Source organism: Drosophila tropicalis, unplaced genomic scaffold (assembly GCF_018151085.1).
Source record: "Drosophila tropicalis isolate 14030-0801.00 unplaced genomic scaffold, ASM1815108v1 contig_1009, whole genome shotgun sequence".
NCBI classification, from domain to species: Eukaryota; Metazoa; Arthropoda; class Insecta; order Diptera; family Drosophilidae; genus Drosophila; species Drosophila tropicalis.
The window spans coordinates 965,080-989,756 of record NW_027172367.1 but is presented as its reverse complement, the minus strand read 5'-3'; the positions used below and the strand labels follow the sequence as shown (position 1 = coordinate 989,756).

General features: G+C 38.1%; 7 protein-coding genes and 1 long non-coding RNA gene across 11 annotated transcripts; 5 read left to right on the top strand and 3 right to left on the bottom strand.

Moving 5' to 3' along the window:
• The first annotated feature begins 411 nt into the window (after positions 1-411).
• On the top strand, positions 412-5,093 carry Daxx (Daxx-like protein). Its single transcript, XM_068295637.1, is given in 5 exon segments — positions 412-625; positions 1,205-2,724; positions 2,726-3,600; positions 3,867-4,047; positions 4,121-5,093. Coding segments are annotated over 5 exon segments (3,252 nt in total). The 5' UTR covers positions 412-565; the 3' UTR covers positions 4,737-5,093.
• On the bottom strand, positions 4,896-6,263 carry KFase (kynurenine formamidase). The gene is made up of 2 exons (XM_068295530.1): positions 5,974-6,263; positions 4,896-5,911 (listed from the first exon to the last, which is right to left on the bottom strand). Exons 1-2 carry the CDS (start codon positions 6,110-6,112, stop codon positions 5,124-5,126), a joined length of 927 nt encoding a protein of 308 aa, XP_068151631.1. The 5' UTR covers positions 6,113-6,263; the 3' UTR covers positions 4,896-5,123.
• Positions 6,264-7,319: 1,056 nt separating this feature from the next.
• epsilonCOP (coatomer subunit epsilon) lies at positions 7,320-8,428 on the top strand. The gene has a single exon (XM_068297662.1). It carries the CDS (start codon positions 7,416-7,418, stop codon positions 8,337-8,339), a length of 924 nt encoding a protein of 307 aa, XP_068153763.1. The 5' UTR covers positions 7,320-7,415; the 3' UTR covers positions 8,340-8,428.
• On the bottom strand, positions 8,392-9,294 carry Phf5a (PHD finger protein 5a). Its single transcript, XM_068297795.1, has 4 exons — positions 9,141-9,294; positions 8,885-9,075; positions 8,518-8,603; positions 8,392-8,452 (listed from the first exon to the last, which is right to left on the bottom strand). Exons 1-4 carry the CDS (start codon positions 9,190-9,192, stop codon positions 8,446-8,448), a joined length of 336 nt encoding a protein of 111 aa, XP_068153896.1. The 5' UTR covers positions 9,193-9,294; the 3' UTR covers positions 8,392-8,445.
• Positions 9,295-9,404: 110 nt separating this feature from the next.
• Positions 9,405-15,874, top strand: LOC137586875 (coiled-coil domain-containing protein 102A). 3 transcript variants are annotated; one of them, XM_068303068.1, is made up of 11 exons: positions 9,405-9,521; positions 9,609-9,820; positions 9,892-9,962; positions 10,023-10,062; positions 10,391-10,920; positions 10,977-11,100; positions 11,162-11,241; positions 11,304-11,640; positions 14,603-14,769; positions 14,907-15,525; positions 15,642-15,874. In XM_068303068.1, the coding sequence occupies exons 2-11, from the start codon at positions 9,665-9,667 to the stop codon at positions 15,648-15,650; spliced, it is 2,133 nt and encodes a 710-aa protein (XP_068159169.1). In that variant the 5' UTR covers positions 9,405-9,521; positions 9,609-9,664; the 3' UTR covers positions 15,651-15,874. The 3 variants fall into 3 exon arrangements, with proteins under 3 accessions (XP_068159169.1, XP_068159161.1, XP_068159178.1); XM_068303060.1 differs by lacking the exon at positions 9,405-9,521 and having other exon boundaries at positions 9,567-9,820; XM_068303077.1 differs by lacking the exons at positions 9,405-9,521; positions 14,907-15,525 and having other exon boundaries at positions 9,570-9,820.
• LOC137585994 (glutaryl-CoA dehydrogenase, mitochondrial) lies at positions 11,936-13,381 on the bottom strand. Its single transcript, XM_068302060.1, has one exon. It carries the CDS (start codon positions 13,307-13,309, stop codon positions 12,047-12,049), a length of 1,263 nt encoding a protein of 420 aa, XP_068158161.1. The 5' UTR covers positions 13,310-13,381; the 3' UTR covers positions 11,936-12,046.
• Positions 15,875-16,707: 833 nt separating the features above from the next.
• On the top strand, positions 16,708-18,343 carry LOC137586894 (carbohydrate sulfotransferase 4). Its single transcript, XM_068303088.1, has 3 exons — positions 16,708-17,471; positions 17,576-17,755; positions 17,810-18,343. The coding sequence occupies exons 1-3, from the start codon at positions 16,879-16,881 to the stop codon at positions 18,168-18,170; spliced, it is 1,134 nt and encodes a 377-aa protein (XP_068159189.1). The 5' UTR covers positions 16,708-16,878; the 3' UTR covers positions 18,171-18,343.
• A 4,363-nt stretch (positions 18,344-22,706) lies between these two features.
• Positions 22,707-23,720, top strand: LOC137587007 (uncharacterized). 2 transcript variants are annotated; one of them, XR_011033847.1, is made up of 2 exons: positions 22,707-22,971; positions 23,050-23,720. It is a non-coding gene; the product is annotated as an uncharacterized lncRNA (long non-coding RNA). The 2 variants fall into 2 exon arrangements; XR_011033848.1 differs by having other exon boundaries at positions 23,047-23,720.
• The last annotated feature ends 957 nt before the right edge of the window (positions 23,721-24,677 follow it).

The window sequence follows — 24,677 nt, the reverse complement described above, 5'->3', positions numbered from 1 at the left end:
GATTTAATGTCGTTTAAATGAATGTATAACGTTTAAATTTATCTTGGTTTCGTTTTATTTTTCAAAAATATGAAATTTTCTTGAAAATATATTTTTTATGAAATAAAAACGGCTTTGAAAATCAGGTGGTTTTTCAGTTGTTTCTTTTAGGATTTAGCTTATTTTGGCTCCTGCTTTTTGCTAATTCAGTTTTGTTTTCTCTGAGAAAAACGGCAGCACTGGCTGTCAGTTAGCGCAATCGATAGGTTTTGCTCCGGAATGTCGATTTTCGATAGGTTTTGCTCAGGAATGTCGATTTTCGATAGGTTTTGCTCCAAAATGTCGATTAACCGATAGGTTTTGCCCCGAAATGTCGATTAACGTGCTAAAAATATCGAACAGTGAAATTTTGATTTGTGGCAACGTTAGTTTGCATAGAACTCTCCATTAAAAAACGTAGACTAACAAATGCAAAGCAACAACACAAACACGATTTTAAAGCGACCGTAATATTAGGCATATGGAAAAAACTGTAGAAACGTCGTTGTAAATAAATCAACTGCTATTAAAATAACGGATAAGTGAGATGGCATCAGCCTCGGCATCAGTCATCTATGTTGATTTAAGCTCGGACTCGGAGGATGAGGTATAAAACAAATAGGGGATAAATGGGCGGTTGTAGTACAGTACAGCTTATTTTAATTAGGTTTTCTCAAAACTTATGAGTGTATGCGGAAATTCGTGCATGTGTGTGCGTGTGTGTTTTACAAATATATAATTTTTCGCGCTGCTGAGGAGAGTGTGCATATGCACACATACTCATTCGATTCACACACGCACATTGACAAACTAAAAAGAGCAAAAAGTGTTGCCAGAGAATTTAAAAAGGATTGGAGACTTTTCAAACTCTTGCAATGGCAAATTATAAATGTTAATTGCATTTAAGTGGAACACAGTATGTGTGTGTATGTGTGTTCAGTGTGTTACCTATGTAAGACGCAATTAAGCCAGAGTGTGAAATGTTTTTATTTACTTTGCTCAACAAACTCTACACATGAATTTGAGATTTAACGGATATTAGTTATCTCTACACTACTCACACACACACCAACTATGTATGCTTGCTGTGGTTTTTGGTTTAAATTTAAATTTAAATTTAGTCAACAGGTTGCAACTTCGTCAAATTCATTAAAGATATTTCTAAAAGAACCTTTATGTTTTCCAGCAATCACCTCCTGAGCCTAAACGAAGGCGATTGGAGGAAGGGCAACACAAGGGTGCAGGCACAGGACTGGCGCAGGCATTTCGAAAAGCTTTGCCCAACAAATTGGTCAACATACAGAAGGCCTCTTTACCTGGTGGCGGCGCTACATTGCCGAGTGGATTAACAGTTACCAAACATACGAACAACAACAACATCAGCATCAACAAAATTCCCTGCAATGGCAGCTCCATTAGTATGATTTTACCAGGAGGCGTATCACAGCTTCAAACATCCCCATCAAGCAACATCAGCAACATCAAACAAATTACAAACAATAATGCCATTAAGCAAGTAAAGCCTGTTCCCTCTCAAAAAATTGCCTGGTCCATGGCCCAAAAGGTTCCTAGTCCTAATGTAATGCTGCCGTCGATACCCCGCCACCAGGTAAAAGTGACACCAGTACTGAAGAGCTTTGGAAATCCCAATCTGCCTGCTACTACTCCGTCTTCAATAAAGTTGACATCACTTCCCGCAGTAAAATTACAAAAAACTTTAGTGGTCAACAAGTTGCCCACATTACAAAATTCTCATTTGGCCCCACTGCAGAGAAAACCGCAGACACCGCAACAGCAACCAGCACAACCAGAGCCGATGCAACATATTCAGAAACAATTAAAGTCACCGGCTCCTATCTTGAGTAAATCTCAGCCAGCAACTTCAGTCCGCAATCTAAAGCAGGGACCGAATCTGTCTTTATCCAAGACTGCCACACTGAATTGCGTAGGAACTGGAGTAACACACACAGGAAATTTTACAACTAAGTCATTGGCCAGCTTTTCGACAGGCCCACCTATCAACACCACTAATGTCATGTCCACTGCAGCCCGTACATTGCCATTTCGCTCCACCAGCTTAGTTCAACGAGCAGCGCCTTCTCTAGCTATTTCTATGGCCGCCAGTGCCACGCCGCCGTTGCGTCTTTTGGCCACACCGCCTCATTCAGCTGCTGCTCTAAATGAGCCACTCCTTCTAAATCTGCCGCCAACCACCAGCATTACGCCCCAACTGACACCAACAACGACTCCTCCACCGACGCATGGTTTGTCGATTCATGCAATGAATCAACAACAACAGCTGTCCAAGGGTTCAACGTTTAAGCTATCTGCCTTGCCGGGCGCCAGCCTCTCACCTGTAAGCGTGACTGTTTCAAAGGCAAAACGTATTCAACCTATCACAGTACTTAAAAAATCTGATGAGGAATGGCGAAATCACGTAATCGGACAGCAGCAGAAGCTATCCAAGGATCAGCCACTGTCGACGCCTCCTACTATTGTTTTAGTCGAATCACCGCCGACAACGCCGCCCACAGAGAAACCAGAAAGTGAAAGAGCGAGGGGGAAGGTTATAACCCCAACAGCCGCAGCCACAGCAACGCAGAAATTAGCCATTAAGAAACCAAAAATTATTTCAGGTATTACGACAAACCCAGTGAAAACTACTTTAAAGAAGGAACAGCCGGCGAACCTTGAGAAAAAAAAATAGCATAAATCCAGAGCAAACGATCGTAAACCTTGTTGATCCCATTGAGAAAGAGCAAGTAAAACCTGAGTTAAGAAAAGAGCAATCACCGCGAAATGATCCTCAATCTAATACGAAACAAAAGTCGCCAACACAACCGCCACCTATGATTCCAGAATATGCTGAACTTCTTCAGTTAAGCAGGGAAACGGATAAGTCCTCGGACATGGAACGTCTCATTGACATTAAATTAATCAAATACTATAACAATGTTCACGAAAAATTTGTCAAATCTCGAGGATTTCGTAAAGTGGTTCAATTAACCATAGAAAAAATTAAAAACGATCCGGAAATGATTTACCTACACCTGAAGGGTGTAGTCGATGAGTTAAGAGTGCGACGCAAAGGAAAAACTATAACCGCCATAGACGAAAAAGAGGAAGATAATACTATACCTGAAAAGCAATCCAATGAGCCTTTAGATCCAACCGAAAGCACCGAAACGTCCCTGGGCGACAAGCGTATGGATGATCGTATCCGAAAATTGAATCGTACTTTGTACACAATAACCAAGAAGATTACCGCTTTAGAAGAGGCGGATGTCGATTGGAATGATGACGATGACTCCAGCTATCTTCAGGTGGAGCGATTTAAGAAACGTGCCTGCCAAATATATGAAAAAATCTGTGATCTAACTGGAGAGAATAAAAGCGCGCACAGTCAACTAAAGCAACCCTTTGTCTTTAAAGACTCACCCTATCCCCAATTTAATCGAACTCTGTCGTTGTTTGTAAACCGCATGCAGGAATTCCCAGATTATCACGATGTGCTGCGCTTGTTGGAGCACTGCAACAAGGAAAAAGACCTGGGATTAGCCAACTTCGAAATGAAACGAATAGGTAAAACGAAAAAATACTTCTACGGAGTCCTTGCACTGTTGTGAATACTATATCTAAAAACATTATCTAAATATAAATTAAAAATCAATTAAACCAAATTAAGCTGTCACATTAGACAAATACTAGAATTGGTCGAAAGAACTTGACTTGTTCGCTTTTAAAGGGCTAAAGTCTGGACATCAATTTTTAAAATTAATTTCGATACAAGTCAAGAAAAGACGTTACAAATCTTATTTTCATACGTATTTGCCTTTTTATATTCCTAGCTCATGATGCCTTTGTTAAGGTTGGACGGTTGCTGCAGGCAAGACGCAAAACTGACCTTTATGAAACTGTTACTCACTTTACGGCAAATGCTAAAGATCCCGCTGCCGCTGATCCGGAGCTTCTGGCCAAGCTGAACGAGAATCACAAGAAGCAGACTAAAATCAGTGATGTTTTGGCCAAGTAAGTTCTGTTTTGTGCGCGAAAAGGTCATAAAAAGACTTTCCAATTTATTATGATTTTAAACATATTACAGATATGCGCGAGAGCAGGATCTCACCGCTGAAGAACATCGAGAAGCGCGCCTTAAAGAGAAGCTGGCAAAAGCAGCCCAGAAATCGGCATTGGAAGGGTCCACCACCACAACACAAATCAGTCAGAATGATGATGATGAAGATGATGATAAGCCCTGCACCAGTGCTCAGGCCAGAGCAAGGGCAATGAATGGTTTGCTGAAGAAAATGCAGTTGGACGAAGAGAAAGGTCGAACTGGCGAACATGAAGAGGAGGAAGATGGGGATACCAGTTCCGATGGTTCCGAAGATGAAGAGGATGTAGATGCTTTTGTAGATAATTTTAAAGAAAACGGTGAAGTTAGTGAAGCTGAATCTGATGCGGAAGAGGATCGGCCAGGATTAAGTGAACCAAAGACAACTGCGGATGTGATAGATGATAGAACGACGAGAGTCAAGACTGATGCTGCTGCTGTTCCTACAAATGAGAAGTTCGAGTCCATGTCCAATGGCAAATTGAAGATTATGTCTGTATCCAGTTTAAATGCGAGCCTCCATCAGACGAATACAAAAGGGCCAGAGAAAAAGCCGCTGGAGAAAATTTCTGCTGAGATTATCATTTCCGATGAAGAGTCGTAGTCGCAAACATTATTAACACCTTCTGACACTATTTTGATATAATTTATTTCATTTTCATTATTTTTACAGACTATTTTATTGGCCATAGAATTTGCTATCAGAGTTGTCCCCAACAGATAGTTTTTTATTGTTACGAACAGATATTTAAATAACAACAAATTTTCGGCTTTTAAATTATATATATTATTATGTATTTTATAAATTTAAAAAAAGTTTTGAGTCCGAGAGCAGGACAACTCAGAGTTTCCTTCGGATCTGTCATGATTGTGTACATAGAAATACTTAACTTAAGTATGATGGTAAATGTTTTTCAAAAACAGCTTAAGCATTATTATTAAATCGTAATGTAAAAGAAAACTTATCAAATGAGATTATTTGCATTTCGATTTAAAGCAGTGCATTCTGCAAGTACCTGGATATATTTGAGTCATCCTTGGCCGTTTCTTCGATAATATCGAAATGATCGTAATTGTCAAACATTTTGAAAGTAACAGGGAATCCAGCTTTAGTCAAGCACTCACTAAAAGAGCGGCTTTGTTCAATAAATGTCACGCTCTCGTGCTGAGCGGTCAGGACATGCAAATGGGTACCACCTGCATGCCACAGCGAAAACTCTGGATAGTTCCACAACATAGGAGACAGAGCTGTCGACTTTGTAGCGTTCAAACCAAGTATATTATTGGGATTGACCTCACTCAGAGGCCAAAGTTCCCGCAAGTCGTAAACTCCACAGATAAAGAACAATTGCTTCACCTTAAGACGCCTCTCAGGTGTCGTAATATGTGGCACATTTAAAAGTATCGCCAATAGATGTGCCCCCGCCGAATGACCAGCAAAGTGAATCTCACTGGTTTGAGTCTTTTCAGCATAATCAAAGATCCATGCAAGAAAACTTTCGAACTCTGAAATCAATTCTTCCAAAGTCACGTGGGGGCATATATTGTAGTCCATAACTGCAACACGATGATTACGTCGCAGCAATGGTCCCACAATAGAGCAGGAATGGATTTTCTCGAGCATTTGCCAATAGCCCCCATGAATATAAACGAAGAGGGGAGAGCCCGTTGTTGGTGTAGTTTTGAGATGAAAAATATCAACCACTTGGCGATCGTCTGTGCCGCCATAGCGAAGATTTTGAATCACAATGTCAGGATTGCTGCTTAACTCCTTTTCATCTAAAAAGGATTAAAGATATGATTAAAAATAATGTTACGCTTGGAAAACTGTTCTAGCCCACGTTGCAGTGTCAGTTGGATAAAATTTTCCTGCACAGCTTGATTAGGATGATTGCAGTCTTGAAATCTTGCTGTATGATAACTGGGCAAGTATTCTTGATTTAAGTTGGCATTGCTGTCTCGTGGATTGTATAGAGACATGTTCGAATCTCTACGTATTATGCGTTTGTTTCGCGATAAGGAAATGAAGCAAATTCAAGGTTCAAATAGAAACTAAAAATAATAAGCAAAATTATACAAAGAGAGATAAGCGTAAATGTTTGTTGTTGATGCTAAAAAATCTTAAGCTGAGAAAAGTATTCAAAGATTTAAAAATACCAAAAAAAAAAAAAAGAAAAAAAAAAGTTTATACATATGTATAATAAGGGGTTTTGCGTCATTTCGACGCTTTTTTAAATAGTTTTTTAATTACACCATTATTTTATAATCAAGTAAGTGCAACCTGTATTCAATATTTTAAAACTGAAGTCCATTTGTGTATTCTTGAGATCAGCAAATATTGTAAAGATTTACAATTATCTATTTAATTAATGTTGCGATGATATACAAAGCAAAATCAATCATTTGGATCTATGTATGTACATTGTATATATGTACATACATACATACATACATAGTCCAATCTTTGCCAAAAAAAATTGCAAGTTTTTTTTAAGCCTCTATTACCTATAGCAGTCAATGGGACAAACGTTTATCGAAAAAATGTAATTTTCGTAAAAGATCGGCCTACAATGTTAGATTGGTGCAATGCGGCGCATATAGCATGAAATTTCGTCGTACGTTCATATGACAACTATATTACAGTTAATAATAGGTATACAAAACTGACAAATATTAGTTTCCTAGAAAATAACGATGTTATTGAGAAAAGTTACTGTTCGTGACTTATCCGTTTTTTTTTGGGACTATATAATATTGGATCCGTTCCGTCTGAAAGCCTGCAGTATATAGAAGTCCACGTGCTCTGTAGCTCTTACGGTCTACGAGGAATTCGCGTCGATCCAGACAGACATGATGAAAAATATATGTACATACATACATACATACATACAAACATTCTTTATATGGTCGGGGATACTTTCTTCTGTGTGAATAGGTGAAACTTTTTTGCAAGAATTAAAAAACAGCTTACAATTTTCGCATGTATACAAATATAATATTTTCATCCGATTTTGATTTGTAAGTTTTAATAATAGAAAAAGTGTTTGCGTTTGCTTCATTCCAAAATTATAACATCTTTATTGCTTGGGCATACAAAATTTAAATGGCGGTGTTGAACAACGTAACGAAAAAGGCTAAAATGGCAGTACTGTTTGTCTATGTGGTAACGCTAAGTGCTTAGTATTTGAAATCTGGCTACACTGATATACGAAAAGCCAACTCAGCCAGATTAATAATTTTCAATTTTCTAATTTAACTAAAAAAAACACTGAAGTACTAAGCCATGAGCCGTAGCAACGAAGATGATCCGAGCTCTGTGCTGTTTGATGCTCGCAATGAGTACTTTGTAGGCAATTTCATGGGATCTATTAACTTCGTCCTTCCAGAGCAGGGCACGGCTGGATCCGAACTTTTATCATATATGTATCTCTCATACCTGGCCATAGATTCCGGTCGCATTATTGCGTCCGACATCAAGGAGACCGACTCTACACCTCTCAAGGCTTTGCGCTATGTTCACGAGGCCTTCGAGCAACCATCGCGATGTGAAGAATTGCTGGAGAAGCTTACCGACAAGGTGGCTGGGGAAGAGGATGAAACGAATATTTGGCATATAGCCACCGCCATTGTCTACTGCTACGATGGACAATTCGAGAATGCCCTAAAGATACTGCATGGTTCAACAAACCTTGAATCCATGGCCTTGTCCGTACAGTGTCTTTTACGGCTGCAGCGTGTCGATTTGGCCAAGCAGTTGGTGGCCAAAATGCAGGAGATAAGCGATGATGCCACTCTTACCCAACTGGCTCAGGCATGGGTGGCCCTCAGTCAGGGTACAGAACAGATGCAAGATGCCTTTCATATCTACCAAGAGTTCTGCGAGAAATTTAAACCCACTCCGGCTCTGCTGAATGGTCAGGCGGTAGTTCATTTGGGTCTTGAGCGTTACGAGGAAGCAGAAGCTTGTATACGCGAAGCTTTGCTGAAAAAACACAACGACTACGACACCCTAATCAATATGATGGTCTTATCTCATCTCACCGGCAAGCCTTCGGAGACCATTACTCGCTACCTCGAGCAACTAAGACAATTCTACCCAAAAAGTGAATTTATCACAGATCTGGACAAGAAGTCCACTGAATTCGACAGACTGTGCCTACAGTATGAGCAGCCAGGTGTGGCCGAGGATAAACTATTATCAGTGTAATAAATTCCAATTATATTCCGATATATACGACAATTAAAATACGAAAAAAGTGTTTCTTTGAATTACAATAAAAATTTATTAGAAGTGTATACCTTAATGTTGTAAATCAATAGCTGAAAAAAACAAGATATAAAAAAATTTTAATTAGCGCTTTTTGGGAGGGACAAACTAAACTCACTTCTGTTTGAAACCATATTTCTTGCGCTCGTAAAACAAATCAGTCTTAGAACTGCCCAAGTTCACAATTTTTGGGCAACCATCACGCTAAAATAGGCAGAAAAAAGTAACGTTTTAAATTATGAAAAAAACCCTGAAAACAACTAATTCCTTGTTTTAAACAATTGTAATATGGTCAAAGTTAAGGATGGGATTTGACCTTAGCGAAACTCTAAGACCGAGGAGTGTTCACTTCAGACGGTTCTGGTTCTCACAATTCATTTTGTTCAAGATTCTCTCAACGTTATGAATACTTTTCGGTGTCACGCCAGTTTATATGACATCGGTTTTTGATATATTGAGCAGTCACTATTTCATTTTTTACTTACGTCTTTTTCTTGAATAGTGCAGGACTTACAATAGTAAGCATCTGAAACCCCAGGTCCGCCACAAATTACACATCTACCCTGGTACGATCCATAGTTACATTCGTCACAGATTCTAACCAAAGTGCACGGTCTCACATACGAATCACAAATTACACATTTTCCATCATCTTTCTCACACAGGCGACCAATGGCTGCAAAAATTAATAGAAATTATGTTAAACGAATTATCGATCGATCGACAATCCACTTCACTCACCCACTCCTGGTTGTTTTCGGCAGAAAATTAAATCTGGATGATGTTTGGCCATGATTATTTTTATAAGTAAAAACAATGAAAATTCCGGATAGTTTTGTTATTTTCTTGGGGAAGCGGGATGCCAATAGAGGTGGGACAAATACCGATAACTCTATTGATGTGTTTGCATTTATGAAGCATACCTTTAACACCCTTTCAAAACAGATGTTCGGTCAGAAGTTTGTTAAAATGTTTTCATAGAAAAACGAAGTAATAAGATGGAATCCTGTTCATTAAATCACATTGAAATTAAAAATTAAATTGCTGAGCTATTAGTTGTCCCAAAAATTATTTTATTACAATGCATGCTAGAACTGCATTTATTTTAACGAATTCGGAAGGGTATACAAATAGCATCGCTGTGAAAATTATTCCCATCATCATATCGCGATTTCTAACATTGACGTTTTACAACACTCACATCCACAGATACTTGTATAAAATTTGTTTAATTGCAATTTTTGCGTCTTTGTAAAAACTTTTAAATGGCGGAGGCTGCACAAAGTGCAACTGCACGGCCCCTTAATGCAAATGATGGCGTGGGCGTTAGCGTTGTTAGCGGGGGAGGCGTGTCAGTTGGTGGAGTCGGCGTTGTTACAATTCCAGGACGATATGGGGAAACAGAATGGGAGGCTCGAGAGGTAGGCTATTGGTGAATAAAAGGGGATAATTGAACATTTTTTTTATCCTTTCTTTATCATATTCTTCGCAGTCGCAGCGCCAAAGGGAATTACACGAAGCGCGGGCCAGGGCTGCCCAGATGGAAAAAACGATGAAGTGGTGGTAGGTAATGGTGACCTGGTAGGTTTTGATAGTGAATAATAAATTACTTTCTTCTTGCAGGTCCGATTGCACTGCCAATTGGCGTGAGAAATGGAGTAAGGTGAGTTGTCATGGTAAAGATTCAACTGTTGAATCGATTCGGTCTTCAGTCCTCTAAGAGACCGACTCAAACTTGTATTAAAAGTTTTTAGTTAATTAAAAAAAAAGAAAATACTACATATATTCGATTTCATCAAGTAAGTAATTTTGTACCGTAAACAATTCACTACAAGTCACTAAAAATACGACCATTTTTGCAATTATAGAACTCAAAAGGTTAATTTTTATAGATTGCCAAATTTTTCCATGGAATGTTTCATGCTGAAGACTTAGAACCGAAAAATTATAATGAAATGATTGTTTAATTAAATCCTATTGCTTCCCTCAAGGTACGCAACGAGCGTAACAAGGCACGCGAAGAATCCAAACAGTTGACCATCAAGTTGGAAGTCACTATGAAGGAGGCAAATTCATTGAAGCGCGAGAAGAACGATCTTGAACTGCAGATTACGCAGCTAAAGAAGGAAATGGAGAAGGTTCACACGCTAATGATGAAACACGCCGGTCAGTTCCATCGAGCCGATACAAGCGAAGGCGATGTTGAGGCCAATGGGCGGGATGCCAATTGCTCCCCAGACATCTCTTCGGATGGTCTAAAGAATGTCAATAGCGAGGATGGTTTGGTCACCAAAATGTGCAATGATGTTAAAGATCTGGATATTGAGGAATTCGCCCTAAAAGGCGCCATGCCCAAACATCACATGGCTAATTTGGATGAGACAGCAGCAGCGGCAGAGGAAAAGCGGCTTATACAGCAGCTGTCCAAGGATGATTTTGATGAGGATTATTTGATGCAAAAAATATCAATGTTACAGCTACGCTTAGAAGAGGTGCAGAAGACTTTGCAGGCGGAAAGAGAGTAAGATTGATATGATGGGAAAATGTAACAAGTAATTAAATTCTTTATTGTTAAAGTGAAAAATTGGAGTTGCATAAGACCATTGAGAAGCTTACCTTAGAGATGCAGGATGTGCGTGCACGTCAAGAAGAGATGCGCTCAGCCAAACAGGAGGCCGTTCGCGAACTTCTAACATTGCAGGTAGATTCAGATTATAAACGATTATCTTTGGTTTTATACTATGTATGCGTTTCTCTTAAAGGAGCAACATCGAGCCGAGATGCGCATTGTTAATAATTCACTGCAGGAGGAGGTTGCCGCTCGTGAGAATTTAGAACGACGGTAAATTACATTGATATGCATCTTAAAAACACAAGACATACTTAACTTTACGGCCATTTTAGCCTTAGCGAATTGCGTACCGAACTGGAGCATCTGCAGGCCGAAAATGCATCAGAGTGGGGCAAAAGGGAGCGTTTGGAGTCGGACAAATTAGCTCTGGAGCGAGATAATAAAAAGTTGCGTTCCGAGCTACGCGATTATCAAGAGCGTTCAGATCGAAAATGTCGACCACTTCAGGCCAACGACGTCGAGTTGCGTGCGCTCCAACAGGACCTTTCAGAACGTAATAAAGAGATTAATGAGGTGAAGATGTCCCATTCCAAGTTAAAGAAACTGTTGGCCGAGACCAACACAGAGCTGGGCCATGCAGTTCGACGAGCGGAACAATATGAAGCTGAGGTAAGTAAAGTTTCCTGTTGTATTTATAAAAAATAACAATGGCTTATCTTTAAAAGCGAACGTTCGCAAGTTAATAGTTTTAGTTTGTTTCAAAAGTTCACTTTAATGTTGTCACACTGCCTGTCAGTGAACCCCACGGACGGGTGGATCTTGTGAAACTTATCACCAGTTTTTCTTTTATTGCTCTCACCATGAGCATTTAAGAATACAGATTAGCAAGGGGTCTATTTGCTTATCAGCAACGAATTGAAAGTTTGGCCAAGATCTGAGAGGGACTGAGGGCAAAACATTCGAGTTATCTTGATTTACAGTAGCTACAATGATTTATTTTAAAAACTTTCAGTTATAAAAGGTAAATGCATATTCTCGTACAGACAAAATACTTCAACACCTTTCAAGACGGCACTCAGTTTGCAAATGCCGCAAGACCGGTGATCGCTCGTCCAAGAATGAGGGCGTGTATGTCGTGTGTACCTTCGTAGGTATTTACCGATTCTAGGTTCATAACGTGCCTGATTATGTGATATTCATCACTTATGCCATTTCCTCCGAGCATATCTCGCATCTGTCTTGCAATATCGAGAGCCTTTCCAGCGTTGTTTCGCTTCAAAAGTGATATCATTTCGGGGGTGTGCAACTTCTGGTCCTTGAGGTGTCCCACGTGCAGGCAGGCTTGTAGACCGAGGGCTATTTCAGTGGTGGCATCAGCCAATTTCTTTTGAATTAGCTGGTTCGCGGCAAGCGGACGTCCGAACTGCTTGCGGTCCAACGTATACTGGCGCGCAGTTTCGACACAAGCTTCAGCCGCTCCCAAAGCCCCCCAGGCAATACCATAGCGGGCATTATTTAGACAAGTAAAGGGTCCGCTAAATCCCAGTGCATTTGGTAGCATATTCTCTTCGGGAACATGAACGTCATCCATCAGAATCATTCCAGTTGGTGAGGCTCGCAAAGAAAATTTGCCCTCGATTTTGGGTGTGTCTAGGCCTTTACCAGAGATTTTCCGATCTACAATGAAACCTCGAAGTTTGCCATCATCACACTTGGCCCAGACAATCAGCACATCCGCTATGGGAGCGCTAGTGATCCAGGTTTTTGAACCATTAAGAATGTAGGCCTTAGATTTGCTGTCGTATTTTGCACGTGTTTCCATTCCAGCCGGATCGCTGCCGTGGTTGGGCTCGGTGAGGCCAAAGGCTCCAATTAGTTTGCCTTGAGCCATAAGGGGCAAATATCGTTCCTTATGCTCTGCAGATCCAAAGTCGTAAATAGCTCCCATGGCTAAAGAGCTCTGCACACTCACTGCTGATCGATAAGCGGAGTCAACGCGCTCGACCTCCCGGGTGAGAAGCCCATATGCCACACTGGATACTCCCGCACAACCGTATCCTTTGAGGGTGCAACCCAAAACACCTAGGCTGCCAATCTCCTCCATTATCTTTGTGTCAAACTGCTCCAATCGATTAGCCACCTTGACTCGAGGCAGCAATTCTGACTGGCAATATCCACGAAAGGCATCGCGTATAGCCACTTCTTCTTCGGTCAGTTGACTCTCGAGATTAAGAGGGTCCTGCCAATTGAATTTCGGGGCACTTGCCTTAGTGTTGCTGCTGGCCAATCGTCCAAAAATGGATGCGGGACGCCACAATTTGCTCATTTGCGCAATCATTATTCTTCTTCTTGTTGTTGTTTTGATTATGCCTACTCAAGGCGGGCCACAAGCAATGTTATTGTTTGACGATTGGCGATAAACTGAGAACGTCTGGAAAGCTTTTAGAAATAAGCATGAAAGCACGAATGTCAAAGCTTTCGGTTACTCTCCCAATCTTGCTCTTGCTGTTGGTTCGTTGATAAGACTGATCTTAATCTGGGCCCCCTAAATTGTTAGCATTATCGCATATTAAATACCGACTTGGTGATAGAAACCAAAAGTAAATTTGAGAGATGAGAGCTTTTTAAAATTTCCATGCTAAAATTTATTATTGTGTTCATCTTATTGAAATAAAGTTACAGCAAGTAAATAATAATAATCCTGAGGTCATTAATTGAAGAAGAAAAACAAGAACAATCATAACAATTGATTATTACAATGACTATAATAATAAAATTAGTAATTTTCTTGAATAAGTTCTGTTAAGATATTTCTTCATTTCATTTTGTATACATATTTCTGCATTATATGATATATTGTTGCTATATCAAATATGTATATATATGTCATAATGGTTCGATCCGATCAGATCAATTGAGTGATAAACAACTTCAATACCAGATAATGATTCGCAAAGACGGACAAAGCAAACATGGCTATATCGACTCCTCATCCTGATCAAGCATATATGTATATACTTTACAAACATCTAATCTCTTCTTTATTACCCTGTGCAAGAATGAAAAAAAAAAACAGTTATTGGCTGCATATTTCCTTAAAAAATCCTTGAATGAATTTCGTTTTCCAAATATTTGGTAAGCATTTTCTATATTACAAGAAAATTCTCACTGAGTCTACTTTAACAAGGCATTTAAGTATATTTCTATTAATAATTTCTAAATAAAGTCGGCTTTTCGATATTTATTTTCATTGGCAGCTATTTGTTATAGTGGTCCGTTTAGAGGAATTGTCAGACTTTATCTCAAAACCAAGTTATGTGACACATGTCTATATCGACTCGTCTTCTCACCCTCTAATCTATAATGCATATACATCTTATGTATGGCAAAAATTATAATACAACTTTTCGATAACAGTTTCATTTAGTGTAGTCCGATTTCAGGAATAGTCATGTTTATTCATTTAACACTTCAACTGCCAATAATTTGAAAGGGCAGTCTACCAAGACGAGAGAGAACGTTCCCTTAAAATGACCTATCATTTAGGTAAAAAGGGACAGGGGCACTTTATTAAATCCTTGTAATTTTATGTAATAGTACAATATTTCTAAGGGATTAAAATATATTTTAGGTTAAACGGCTGAGACAACGCGTGGAAGAGCTGAAACGTGAATTAGCCGGTGCAGAGGATGAGCTGGATTCGGCGGTCAATCAAGTGCGGCGGCTGCAGCGCAGCAATGATGAGTTGGTTGGCCAAACAGAAGGTTTTCAAGTGCAAATCCAGCATTTGCAGAACCGGTAAGAATTCTCCTAGAATGTATGCGCTAATTATCCCTTAACATTTGTCTAATACAATAACTAACTAATCTATTGGTGCTGGTCTCGCTAATCTATATTTAAACACTAACAAAAATCCATTAAACTGCCAACCTAAGACGAGCTCCAAGCCCACAAATGCGTGGCTTGGGCGGCGTTCAGTTAAGAAACAAAATAGCCGTTGAGCTACCAAGCGACTGTTTAGCCAAGCCCAACATCAATGATTTACGTCAGATTTTCGATGACTCTCAGGCGGGACTTCGTAGTTCCCATAATGGCAGTGATGCCGCTGTCCATCATGCGGCCTCAGTGAAGCGGTCTAGTCATACGGAACGAACGCTACTTCAGCAGCAACAGACTAGCGTTACGTCAGCTGCAGCCGCAGCCGCAGCCGCAGCTGCTTTCTTTGATGCTAAGCCCACCCATTTGGAGGAAAACATCTTTGAGTCGAAGTCAAGGAATTTGGAATTCGAGCGTGCCAAACAGAAGTTTGATAATCCACATCCGCATCATCATCAGCATCACCAGCATCAAAGGCAGCGTTCTGTGGGAAACGGTCGATATGGCAGTGCCGGGAGCAGCTCGAGCACTGGTAATCGGGCAAATCTCGCCTTGCCCCTAAAGTGTATGACCAATGGAAGCAGTCATGATAAAGAGCATCGTCAACAGTCAAGTTCTAGTGTCGGTTATGCTAGAAATAGTATTAATCTAGATGGGCTTAAGGTGTCGGACGATGAGGTAAGCTCTCGCCGATGTTTCTTACTAACTTTTGCTTCCGCTGCTCTTTTTATTTTGTTCAATTTTTCATCGAACTTATGTAGAGTAAATCGACTGATGGATACATTTTTTTTCAGACTCCGTAGTTATGGATCGACAAGTTTACTCCTAGATGACGAAACCGAAGGCAACAGTGATTGAGGTTCTGGACAAGAGAAAAATTCATTCGAGTCTAGTTTTATGGTATTAACAGGTAGTATTAAAATATTTCCAGCTTCTTGTAAGCAACAGGTTTATTACTAAATTTGATCACTGTGGTTCTAAATTGTTCCACGTGTCAAAATAATTCAAGTAATTTCAAAAATGCGAATAGTGTTTCAATTATTTTCACCAATTTAATGAAAATATTGCAATCGAACCCATGAACTACTCTACTTAAAAGAAGTTCGTAGCGCTAATTTATGAAAAATTATAATTTAAAATAATTCCAAAGTATTAAAGGGGTTCGTCCAGGCGTATCCAGATATGGTTAGGGTGTCCTCCCCTTTTATTTAACTAAATAATTAAATTCTATTCATTTAAAAATGAAGTTCTATCTTACTTGTTTTTCCTAACTACGCCTGGGTTTTCACTTAAGCTTTTAAAAGTTAAACGAAATTGTTGATCTTCTCAGCAGTATTTAAATTTTTAGTAATTTAGCTCTTGAATCTTTTCATCGTCTTGGCTTTGTAGGTATCTAAAATGGGAAAACATTCTTAAACATCTTTAAATTTTGGTTGTTTTCCAATTACTTGAATGAAAATTCAGATCTCTTTAAAATGATTCATAAGTACATATGTCTATACATATGTGTATTCTTCAAGTTACCAAGCATATACATAGATTTAACAATAACAATAATAACGTTCATTCAAAGTCTGTAAGCAATTTCGATTTTAGTGCCAGATAAAATATAATGTATACATATATAGAAGAAGATATTAATATGCTGCATTCAAATTTGTATAAATCCAACACAGAAATTTCAAGTCAATTAGCGACTTTCTTTTGTTTGACATTTTCTAGTCTTTTTTAATGTACGACTATTTTTTAATCGCAGCGTATTTCTATCTAATAATTATAATTAACCTTTTAGCAATACTAGCAATACGTTATTACTATTATGTACAATCTATACTTAACATTAACTATTTAAAATCGAATACTCTATTTGGGATATTATGATTCCAAAAATAAATCTCAAACTCTAAGAATTTTATTTCAATTGGAAAATGATTGGTCCTTTTTCGGTCAAAATAAAATAAAATTGCAGCTTTGTTAAAATTCCAGTGACTATAATTAAAGATTACCAAGATCCCCGCTAAATTTTAAGCCATGGTAGAAGCAACCCGCACTAAAAAATTTGTAGGCGTCTGCATAGCTCTTTACGTTTCCTACGCACTCTTTGTTTTCGTCCTCTTGCCGATGCTGCTGCCGGATCCTGTGACGATGCATCGGGCGATCGTTGCCTACCAAACGCGGCATTTGGGAAATTTGTCGAAATATACGTTGGATAAGGGCGGCCAGCCGATTCGATCGATGCTTGTGACATTTCGTGGCTCTGGTGCATTAAGTTTGCTCCATAACTTGTCCCATCAACCTGGTTGTTACCATCACTATGCTCCTTTAGTAGCATATCATTCCCGTTTCTCGGCAGAGCAGCATGCGGAGCAGGCTTTAGACGAGCTGGTGTCCCTATACAGCTGTAACTATAACCAATCGGCGCAGTCTATGCTTAAAAGCGGTATGGCTTCATATTCGTTTCGTCGATTTTATGGCGTTCAGTGGAAATCTTGTTCGACCTACCCCCAAGATGTGTGCTGGGATTCAAAGACCATCGAGCATATTTGCAAACTTTTCCCCTTCATTAATATGTCTGTGTATAACCTACGTCTGAAGTACTTGGCCATGCTTCTGGAAAAAAAGGAGTAAGTTGATATTGAGACTTTAGTTATTTTATTTATCGTATTAAGGCTTGCAATAAGTCAATTGTTTGGTCATGTTTTTGTATTTTTACTCTTTGTTTTAATAGTCTTAACATTCGCATTCTGCTGCTTGTCCGTGATCCACGTGGTACAATGCAATCTCGTTCCAAACGAATTTGGTGCATCGGCAATTCAGATTGTGATGATCCGAGTGTATTATGCAAGGATATGGTCAGCGATTATGTAATATCCAAGAAACTGATAAAGGAATATCCGCTAAATTTTGGGTGAGTTGTTTTCATGCTTCCCGTAAGTCCAACTAAATGTATTTACTCCTGTAGAATCATACGCTATGAAGATTTAGCCGAACATACAGCCGAAGTATTGCCTCAAATATTTGATTTCTATGGTATACCATTCAAACGGAATGAGGAAAGTCTTACTGGGCATCCGCGCTTTTCTGAACTCTCTGATAAGGAGTCGGGGGATGCCTCTTCAATGAATGAGTTCGATCAGCAATTTCCTAACCAACCCGCTTTCGAATGGATTACCCAGTTGTCAGCAAACCAAGTTAGGGCTATACAAAAGGCACCGCACTGCAAGGAGGCTATGCAAATGTGGGGCTATCGACGAATCAACTACGATAAGGATTTTTCCGTCGATAGTTTTAGCTCGATAATTAGGAAACCACTGTTTTCCTAAGCGACAAGGACCTCGAAAGTCCCTTAAACAGTTTGGCTATAGGACTAAAACAAAGTAAACCACGAATCTACTCTAGAAAAGCTTAAGTTGTCTTTGGAAATCATGTCAAAGTTGTTACTTTAAAATATTGGCTTATATGAATGACCTCCGAAAAAAATCGATTCTTGACCCAAGTTTTTTTTTTTGTGTTTTCATTCTCGCATTTTGGTAATATTACAACTTTTCAATTCGAAGCCTTAGAATGAGATTTTATTTAGATCAATGGCAGCAGAAGAGATATAAATAAACATAAATAACATAATATGTATAAACATTTATTCATTTTGACTGTTTTTTTTTTTTGGTATGGTAACAAAATTAAACTAGCTGTATTTGTTCGTTTTTTTTTTTTCGAAATATTTATACAGTCGGTAGAATAACTGCATATTATTTATTTGTCAACAATATTAGTCAAGGGCGTAGCCTGGTTTGAGCAGGGGAGAAGGGGTACGGGTGTTCATTTAATCCAATTTACTTAAAAAATAAGTTGATTTAATTTTTTATAGGTTTTCAAATGTATTAAAAAAATTAAGTTAAAAAAAATGTTGTCCCTTTCAAATTATCCCATGAGCTTTAAGTACTCAAGGCTTTTACCGCTATTCTACTGATTTCGGTGGTTACTTATAAAAGCACCGTTAAGAAATTACCTCTTGCGATCATTTAAGCATAGATATATAAATAAAAATTGTCAATTGTCCGGAGCCCTCGAAGTAGACGCAAAATATCTTCTGGAACGGAAGCTATTTATGAGGAGTATTTTAATTTACCTGTGATTAGAAATGTTAATTGAGCACCAAGCAATGTCATCACAGGAACCTGAAAAGGTTCCTGTGATGACATTGCTTGGTATTAAGACAACTGAAAGTCAAGCACGTCATTTACGAACTGTTAACATTTTGTCTAAGGATGTATCGAAAAGAACAAAAGGAAAAGGACTGAAGGCAGAACTGCTTTATGTGGATAACACAAAAAACCAGTTCCCATTGCTATTAGTACCAACACAAAAGAAGCCTACGAGTCAATAAAACTAAACTTGGATTGTGTTCTGTAATAATCAACGGAAGATATATGCTGACCTGAAAGCTCTTTCTCTACTGGAAGAGGGTTATACGGAAACCATGTGCTTCATTTGACATTGGGATAGCAGATTTCGCGATAACCAATATGAAAAGCGAGATTGGTAGGCTTGGATGTTGGATGTTTAAATTTTGCCAATGTGATCCTTATACCCCACTGATACCAGAAATTGGAAATTGTCAAAAATTTTATTAAAGCACTGAATCGAGATGGTGATGCGGTTCCAATGCTTGACACAAATATTTCCAAGATTGAGCTTGGCAAAAATAAAAGAAGGTATTTTGCATTGTTTTTATTTTCAAGAGTGGAAATAAACCTAAGATGAATACACAACGGACCAGATGTTAGGTAACTCATTAAAAATAGTGAATTTTGCGTGCAATTAAGACCAAAAGAAAAGATGGAGTGGAACTGCATTAAATCTGTTACTAACAACTGCTTGGGAGTACGCCGTACTGAAGACTGGCAAGAGAATGTGGATGAAATATTTCAGTCCTTTTAATGTCTTTTAAGATTCATTTTCTCCACTACCACAAGGACTATTTCGGATGACCAGTCCCGACAGAGTCCGATGAACACGTAGAACGATTTCATCAGGCTGCTGCACCACCAGAAGATTGGTGTACTGGTAAAAATCTCGACTTAAATTCTAAGAAACTATGTTGAAAAAAGTTTGTACAAAAAATTAAATATTTTAATGCATTAATTGTGTCGAATTATTAAGGTTTAGACAACTGGATATAACCAACTTTGGAACTTACGGATGGTCCGCATCATAACATTCCCAGACATTCCTAAGCATAAAGTGACACCACTTGTCAAAAAGTACAAATGTTTACAACTACACCTTCTCAAGAATTGGATGCAAGTTCCCCAGAGCTTCTATTGATTTAATGCCGTAAACGAACTCAATGGATTCCTTAAAAAAACAATTGAAATAATATATATAAACCCCACAATAAACAGCTCTTGCAGCCCATTCTGCAGAAAGTGGACACTCCAGATTTCTCAGAAATATAAAGGGAATCAGACAACTGCTCCCATCTGTGCAGGCTTTTACTTGACACGTACAAACAACGTAAAACTCCGCGATAGACGAACCAGACGACGTGTAAAAAAAACAAAGGAATGCACCATTACTTGGCGTTGCACATTGCACCAGATTTAGTTGTGCATAGTCAAAATTTTTTGTAAAATATAAAAATCGGCGTTAAACCGTGATCCGATTGCATTTGCAGTCTTGGTTAAGTTTGACAGGATGATATACCTATTAATGACTGTGCTGTGTTCCAATTTAATATATGGTTTCTGCATTTATACATATATTATATAAATGTCAGATAAAAATAATGCTACATAGGCCGCATTATTCTGGTTTGTAGGCTGTTTTTTCGCTAACATATAACTATTTGGATAAAAAGTTTCTTAATTTTGATGGCTATTTGTAAGGGAAGATTCGCAAAAAAAAAACTTATAGGGTAGGCGCTGCTGAACTCACCGAAGCTCTCTGGGTTGTATATACATATGTACATAAAGTTGTAATGAAATATTAATTGATTACGCAGGCCGACATGATTTTTGCTGACGTTAACTTAAGAAGTGTTCCTAACTAATTCGGGTTGGCTGATTCTGACTGCATACTTGGTTTTTGTCCATCACGTCAAGATTTTGTGAAATCTGGCTATCTGGGGTTGGAAAATAGGCACACAAAAGTATACTATAGAAAGTTTAAACAAAAATTTTCTACTTTTTTACCAGATTTTAGAATATTCTGTGTAAGCAAATGAGTTTTTGTTTGCACATATAACTAATATACAATTTATAAGATGCAGCAAATTCCCACAATTCTTTAAATTTAAATGCAGACAATTCTTGAAATTCCCATAGCATGCTTTTTGGTTGAAATTTTACTCATTATAGAACTATATCCAGAGTGTAAGATATTTTCCATTACAACAAAGAAATAACTCTTTGATATTTTGTAAATTTCTTTTCAATCAAGCCTAATATATTAATAGGATAAAATAATAATGTTTTTAGTACAATATTATGCTTATATCATGGAATAATATATTGCAAATGAGGTCATTTTGAATAATTTGAACGCATTTTTTCGAAATCCTGACCTATTGAGATTAAAATACTTTTTGATGACCTCAAAAATGTCGGCCTTTGTTATTAGTAACCAACGAAGTTATTCGGAAACGAAACTCAAGAAATACTAATCGAAATATTCACCATAGCTTAGGAGTACCAAAACCCAGCATCTGGCAACGGCACAAGCTATAAAAACTGCGATTGTTTTTATACCATACACCCAACGGGTGAAATGGTATATTAAAGTCGCCAAAATGTATGTAACAGGCAGAATGAAGATTCTCCGACCCTATGAAGTATATATATTCTTGATCAGGATCAACAGCCGAGTCGATCTAGCCATGTCCGTTTGTCGGTCCGTCCGTCCGTCCGTCTGTATGAACACGCAGATCTCGAAGGCCATAAGAGCTAGAGCCACCAAATTTGGTATGTATTCTCGTGTAGTATGTAAATGTATAGAGTTAATTGGAATGTTCGCCCCGCCCCCTTACGCCCCCATGAATCACATAAAATTATTTTTCTTAAAAAGTATAACAGCTAGAGACATCAATTTTGGTTTATATACTCGTTTAGTTAGCGCGCAGAAACTAATTGTTCAAACTTTTTGCCACACCCACTTCCTCCGCAAATTAAACAAAACTGATTTTATTAAAAACTGTTCGTGACTTTGCCGTTTGTATGCCGTTTGCTGAATCCGAGATATACAACCCCTGCAGTATATACAAGCCTACATGCAGCTCTGTATCTCTTACGGTCTAGGAGGAGTATGCGGTGATCCAAACGGACGGACGGACGGACATGGCTATATGAACTCGTCTCGTCGTGCTGATCAAGAATATATATACTTTCAATGGTCGGAAATGCATCCTTCTATGCGTTGCACACTTCTGACCAAAATGAATAAACCCTTTTTGGAATGGGTATAAATATGCCAGACTTAACTAGCTCGACATTTAAATCAATAATAATTGAACACAATTAGGGGGCAAAGAGTTGAGTTAAATCGAAAATCCCTATAATTTAATATTTTATGATTTAATTTAAGTCTATTATAAATATTAGAATAAAGTAAACCAACTTCAATTTTATAAATATTAAGTTTTCGTTAATGTCGAATCATTCAACGACATCTTAAAGTTTAGTCTTGATACAAATTTTGTAAATTTTCCACCTTTAAATCAAAATATCATCGGAATAAATGTCACTTGATTATTTCGATTACTTTTAAAGTAAGTCTACCGAATATTTGAAAAAAAAAATAAACAATCAAGCAGGCCTTGTCTCGGCTGTTTGCTTTATTTTTCTCTACATCGGAGAGAAGAGACTCTCTCATTTCAGTTTAGTCTGAATCTTATTAACATCAACACTAGTTTTCTGGAACAAAACAAAAAAATAAAAAATAATTTTTTGTTAAATTATTTATTAAAACATTGCTCTACACAACTGCAAACACAAAATTTATAAACTTTAAAAACTTTGGAAACACAAAATAATCGACTCTTGTGCATAAAACGTAAAACACCTCAACTCGATTTAAAGCAGTCGACTCGTGCATAACTTCTAATAGTTTGGCTTCATCATCATCAGGGTAAGTATAGTTGCTTATATTTATATGAAGAACCAATTAGATAATATTGGTAGATCACGATTATTCCTGAATCAGCAGTATCACAAGGTTTGGATATATTCTATTCCGGTGGAGTGGAAGTCCATAGCCAAAGCCGTATACTGTGATTCCTTCTGGGTCGTCTATGGATATAATCAATTCTAAAAAGCTTTTCATCCATGTTGCTGGCCGAATGCAATAATACATTAATGGAATCGGTTTTCTATGCCTTGTTCCTTGTTTGTCCTCATTGATAATCTCCTGACGTTCAACTTGTGCCAATCTGGTGGCGCCCACAAGCAATTCTGCAATTCTGGTGTTTCGTTAAGTTGCATTGTAGCAGTCCGGTTACTGGTCTTCGAGATGGTCATTTTAATGGACAATTGTGTCGATGTCTGCTTCGCATTGCGACTCAACTGGTTTCCTTTCAACCGAGGCATCAAAGTTGACCCCACCAGATGATTGAGTCAGGAAGAACTTGTAAAACCAACGAGCACATTGTAGATGGTCCGGATGAGTACCTTTTTACAGCAAGTCAACGGGACTGTCCTTCTGCACACGTGCGATGAAAACTCATCTGGAGTGATCTAGAATTCTGTATATGATCAAAGTCTGCGGTTGTTGTAAAGAAATCACTTTCTTCATATGGATGCCATCTGGTTTAAGGATATGAAAGAGCTTGACATTAAGTGTTTTGATTTCTTAAATAAAAGAATTGAAACGCTGAGCAACCAGGTGGAATACTTTCATTTCAAAAGTCCTAAGAGATGGATCATTATCACCCTAAGACTCGGGCCTACAAACGCCCAATTTTTGTATTATTGCTTTTATATTTTTTTTTTTTTTATATGGAGCTATATGATAAAGTGGCCTGATCCGGCTGAATCCGAGTATATGTGCGGTATATACAAGCCTACATGCAAAATTTCAACGCTGTAGCTCTTCAGGTCTAGGAGGAATTCGCTTCGAATCACTCAGCAGGAAGTCTCTTCTCGTCGTGCTGATCAAGAATATATATACTTTACTGGATGATGCTTCCTTCTCTGCGTTGCACACTTTTGACCAAAATTAATATACCCTTTTTGCAAAGGTATAAAAATTGAATTGGTATTTCGGTATGTGCACGTGTTTTTTTTTTTTTTTTTGATCCAACATATTGGTATTCGGATCGCTGTTGATCGCCGTAGGGGCTCTTTGATTTTCCTTGGCTGATTGATTCTAATTTGTGAGTTAAACGAGACGATTATTGCATTTATCAAAGTAATATGTTCTTTCACAATTGGCCTAATAAATAGAATGGTAAAGGAAGTTCATGAAAGTAAAGTTTATAAATTCCTTATGCCTCATAGCCTAAAATCTGACACAAGACTAGCAGCTATCATTATTTTAATTTTATTTATTTAATTGTAGCGAAGAATTATTTCTGCTTTACAATTTTTATTTACAATGCCAGAGCAACAAATGCCTTCAGGCTGGCTTCTTTGATAAGGATATTAAATATGGGAGAGTTAAGGGAGTTAATTATCCAATTATATCTTGTTTATATTGTGAAGAAACAATGGGGAGTGTGACAAACAGTGAGGACCCTTGTGGGATTCCGTTGCTTAGGTTCATATTACTCAAAAGAGTGTTATTGACTACCACTTTTATTCTACTATTGTTAAGATAGCTATGTACGTATGAAGTTT

Bases quoted from the DNA above. Each gene is read 5' to 3' on its own strand.
- KFase (XM_068295530.1), bottom strand. From the start codon at position 6,112: ATGTCTCTATACAATCCACGAGACAGCAATGCCAACTTAAATCAAGAA. The intron at 5,912-5,973 runs GTGGGCTAGAAC...AATCCTTTTTAG, and splicing joins TATCCAACTGACACTGCAAC to ATGAAAAGGAGTTAAGCAGC.
- epsilonCOP (XM_068297662.1), top strand. From the start codon at position 7,416: ATGAGCCGTAGCAACGAAGATGATCCGAGCTCTGTGCTGTTTGATGCT.
- Phf5a (XM_068297795.1), bottom strand. From the start codon at position 9,192: ATGGCCAAACATCATCCAGATTTAATTTTCTGCCGAAAACAACCAGGA. The intron at 9,076-9,140 runs GTGAGTGAAGTG...TAATTTTTGCAG, and splicing joins CCGAAAACAACCAGGAGTGG to CCATTGGTCGCCTGTGTGAG. The intron at 8,604-8,884 runs GTAAGTAAAAAA...TGCCTATTTTAG, and splicing joins GCACTATTCAAGAAAAAGAC to CGTGATGGTTGCCCAAAAAT.
- LOC137586875 (XM_068303068.1), top strand. From the start codon at position 9,665: ATGGCGGAGGCTGCACAAAGTGCAACTGCACGGCCCCTTAATGCAAAT. The intron at 9,821-9,891 runs GTAGGCTATTGG...TATTCTTCGCAG, and splicing joins CAGAATGGGAGGCTCGAGAG to TCGCAGCGCCAAAGGGAATT. The intron at 11,101-11,161 runs GTAGATTCAGAT...TTTCTCTTAAAG, and splicing joins GCGAACTTCTAACATTGCAG to GAGCAACATCGAGCCGAGAT.
- LOC137585994 (XM_068302060.1), bottom strand. From the start codon at position 13,309: ATGATTGCGCAAATGAGCAAATTGTGGCGTCCCGCATCCATTTTTGGA.
- LOC137586894 (XM_068303088.1), top strand. From the start codon at position 16,879: ATGGTAGAAGCAACCCGCACTAAAAAATTTGTAGGCGTCTGCATAGCT. The intron at 17,472-17,575 runs GTAAGTTGATAT...TTGTTTTAATAG, and splicing joins ATGCTTCTGGAAAAAAAGGA to TCTTAACATTCGCATTCTGC. The intron at 17,756-17,809 runs GTGAGTTGTTTT...TTACTCCTGTAG, and splicing joins GAATATCCGCTAAATTTTGG to AATCATACGCTATGAAGATT.